Source organism: Miscanthus floridulus, chromosome 8 (genome assembly GCF_019320115.1).
Source record: "Miscanthus floridulus cultivar M001 chromosome 8, ASM1932011v1, whole genome shotgun sequence".
NCBI classification, from domain to species: domain Eukaryota; kingdom Viridiplantae; phylum Streptophyta; class Magnoliopsida; order Poales; family Poaceae; genus Miscanthus; species Miscanthus floridulus.
Window position 1 is genome coordinate 26,174,758 of NC_089587.1, and position 3,529 is coordinate 26,178,286.

The window sequence follows — 3,529 nt, forward strand, 5'->3', positions numbered from 1 at the left end:
TGGTGGAATAATAATAGACTTCGCTTCATTAATTTAATTATAATTCTTCAATTTGCAGTTCCAGTTTGATTGGTTGTGACTTGTGATGTATGTATAAGCAGCCAGATCCTCCAATATGTATGGTAACTTCGATTGTCGGAGAACTCTCATCTAGACTTCGATTGTTGGAGAACAACGGAGTAATGGTTGTAGGTCAATCACGTTCCATGTGTTTGATCGGTTGTTTAGCTGAATTAATTTTGTCCAAAAAAACAAACAAGGTTGCATGTAGAGGCTGGAGATAATTCCCTTTTTTCCTTTTTTTTTCTTTTTTTTGAGCTACATTCCACAAGTCCCAAGTGTTCACATGAGTAGTGAGCATGTGAGTGGTTGTTCCCAAGTCCCAATCACACTTGCCCTCAACTATAGACTATAAATATAATTCGGGCACCACATTCCATATCTTGAGGCATACTAATTGAAGAAAACTTGTTTTATTACCTTGTTGGGCCATTACATGCATCAGGATCGCCAATTCACCGTTAATCATTTGTGCGCAAGCGTGTGACGGGTTGCTCGGCTGATGGTTTGTGTGGCTGATAAGTCGGCTGATGCTATTTTGTTGTGAGAGAAAAAACATTATACCATGACTAATAAGTCAGGCTGATAAGTTCAAACTGTGAACTAAGTCAGAAACTAGTACCTGTGAAAGAAAGGAACCCAAGTTAACACATAACACAATTCTAGGAGATAATCTTGTAATAAATTACTAGTAAATGTACTTGTATAAAAATATATTTTTACAGACGCCTCCTATTTTTTTAAGGACGGTTTACTTAGCAAACCGTTTGTAACTAGTTCCGTAAGCGTTGTAAACCGTCACTAAAAATATATCTACTTTCAGGGTGAGACTTAAGAGAACCGCTTTTAAAAATATAATTTTTCAGGGGTGCTTGCTTATGTCAACCGTCTTTGAAATTGAGTGAAGTCAACCGTCCCTGGAAATCGATTTTAAAGGCAGTTAGCTAAGTCAACCGCCCTTAGAAATATCTCTAATACAAATAAATTTACAATATTTTCAAATGAAGCCGGACGAAGATAAAATTTATATCAATTTTCATAATAGAATTTGCTTTATTTAATTTTCGGTCTTCAGTTTCATGTTTTGATTTGTTGTTTATCTGAATTAACTTTGCCATAAAACCCTAAACAAGGTTGCATGTAGAGGCTGGAGATAACTCCTTTTTTCAAAGAAATATTTTTTGTGAGCTATCTTACAAAACAGAATATTGCTCAAAAGCTCACTACTAGGCGTGGTTGTTCCTCAATTGAAACTAGCACAATACAAGACACAGCCACCCCAAGCAAGCCTTGGCTTACCACAGGCGGGCAAGAAACGGAACAACCATAACCCAAAAAATACATAGTACCTATCAAAAAACGACAACATCATCAGTCATAGACATCGAGAAATTGTTTGGATTCACGCCACACTTCGCTACGCCACAGCTGTGGCCCGGCACACTTGCGGGGCCAAACAACTCGCCGCAGCTGGGCGTGGCAAAACGTGGCCTAAGACCAAACAACCCCTAAACAGAGCTCTGCGACTAAAAGCTCTACTCGGAAGCAAACTGATCAAAGCAACAAGGTCGGCAACTCCAGCTTCTGACCTAATTTTTTTACTTTTTGGCCTTTTTCTAAAAAAAATTTACGTTTGACCTCCTGATAGACTTAAACTTATTTTTGAACTCTGGGGTCAGCGTTAGGACTCATGGCGCCGAGGTAACATGTCTCGGTGTCACAGATCTTGGCGTCGAGGTGCCTGGCCGTGCACTGCAGGGAATCCTAAGGTAACGTTGACGTGGCCGATACTTCGGCGCTAGAATACATGGCGCCGAGTTCGACGTCATAGATCTTCGCTCTATTCGTTTGAGCTTGTTTGGCTGATAAGGCATGACTAAAAATCCTGTTGACTTATTTGGTGTGAGAAAAAAATAATATTAATAACACATGCATTATAAACTAAATACAACCGAGCGAGCAAGCCGCTTAGCGTCGAGCTCGGCGCCACAGCCGTGTAATCTGCGCCGAGCATGCTGTAAAGAACTGCCAAGGACAGGCTTTGACCGCAGGGCTAGCTTTTTTTTTAAAAATGGAGGGACAAGGCGCAGAGTGTGCAGCAGTGCACAGCTGCACCGCAGTAGAGCCCGTGTGGTAGCTACCTCGGCCATGTTTCACCTAGAATCTAAACTTTGACACCGTACAAAAAGAAGATTCTACGTCACATCAAATTTACGATACATGCATAGAGTATTAAATATTGACGAAATTAAAAACTAATTACACAGTTTAGTTATACTTTGCGAGACGAACGTTTTGAGCCTAATTAGTCAACGATTAGATAATTATTACCAAATACAAACGAAATACTATAGTACGCTACTGTGCCTATAGAATTCAGGCGACGCTAAGTTTGGGCGCAACTAAACGGGGCCCTCGCCTCGCTCTCCGTCGTCGCAGCATATGTTGTGCATGCGAAGAGAGAGAGAGGGAGAGGGTGAGAGAAAGCTAGACTGATAGAAGAGTGATACATAGGTTGACAAGACACATTCAAGCTAAGGCCACGCGCATACCAAAGGAACCTCATCATCACTAGCAAGCTACTTACGGACATTGTTGCAACGAGCTAGAATAATTCGCGCTAGTTTCGCGAAGCAGTATGGCTCGCATCCTCTTGTTGGCGCTGGTCACCATCTCGAGCCTCCTGCCGCCGATCGCGAGCCAGCAGGCAGCGACGAAGTGCGAGTACACAAGGCACTCCGGCCACCGGTACAAGCACCCGGTGGCCGTGAGGAAGATCGTGGTAGACGCGAGCGGCGCCGGCGACTTCGTCTCCATCCAGCAGGCCGTCGACTCGGTGCCGGAGGGCAACACCATGCGCGTCATCATGCAGATCAACGCCGGCACGTACATGTAAGTTTGCTAGCTATCTAGCTCTGGCCCTTTTCATTCGCTGAGGCTGATCGAGCTTCGTTCATTTCCTGACGGGCCGGCCGGGGTGTATATGTGCGTGCGTGCGTGCAGAGAGAAGGTGGTGGTGCCGGCGTCGAAGCCGTACATGACGTTCCAGGGCGCCGGGCGCGACGTGACGGTGGAGTGGCACGACCGGGCCAGCGACCGCGGCCCCGACGGGCAGCCGCTCCGCACCTACAACACCGCCTCGGTAACCATTCTCGCTAACTATTTCAACGCTAAGAACATCACGTGCCTGTTTAGTTCCTAAAATTTTGTAAATTTTTTTAAGATTCCTTGTTACATCGAATTTTTAGACATATACATAAAGCATTAAATATAAATAAAAAATAAAATTAATTACATAGTTTAAACAAAATTCACGAGACGAATCTTTTAAGTCTAATTAAACTATGATTAGACACTAATTATCAAATAACAACGAAAGTACTACCGTACTATTTCTCAAAAAATTTCACCAACTAAACAAAGCTCGAGCTTCAAGGCCCAGACCCAGTGGTTCATGATGATGAACGAA

General features: G+C 43.4%; 1 protein-coding gene across 1 annotated transcript; it reads left to right on the forward strand.

The window, feature by feature from the left end:
- Nucleotides 1-2,698: 2,698 nt before the first annotated feature.
- LOC136468743 (probable pectinesterase 68) lies at nt 2,699-3,320 on the forward strand. The gene is made up of 3 exons (XM_066467197.1): nt 2,699-2,952; nt 3,064-3,202; nt 3,309-3,320. The coding sequence occupies exons 1-3, from the start codon at nt 2,699-2,701 to the stop codon at nt 3,318-3,320; spliced, it is 405 nt and encodes a 134-aa protein (XP_066323294.1).
- The last annotated feature ends 209 nt before the right edge of the window (nt 3,321-3,529 follow it).

What these genes read in the sequence shown, in the direction of transcription:
- LOC136468743 (XM_066467197.1), top strand. Translation starts at nt 2,699, where the DNA reads ATGGCTCGCATCCTCTTGTTGGCGCTGGTCACCATCTCGAGCCTCCTG. An exon ending in ATCAACGCCGGCACGTACAT is followed by an intron (nt 2,953 to 3,063) that starts GTAAGTTTGCTA and finishes GCGTGCGTGCAG; the next exon opens with AGAGAAGGTGGTGGTGCCGG.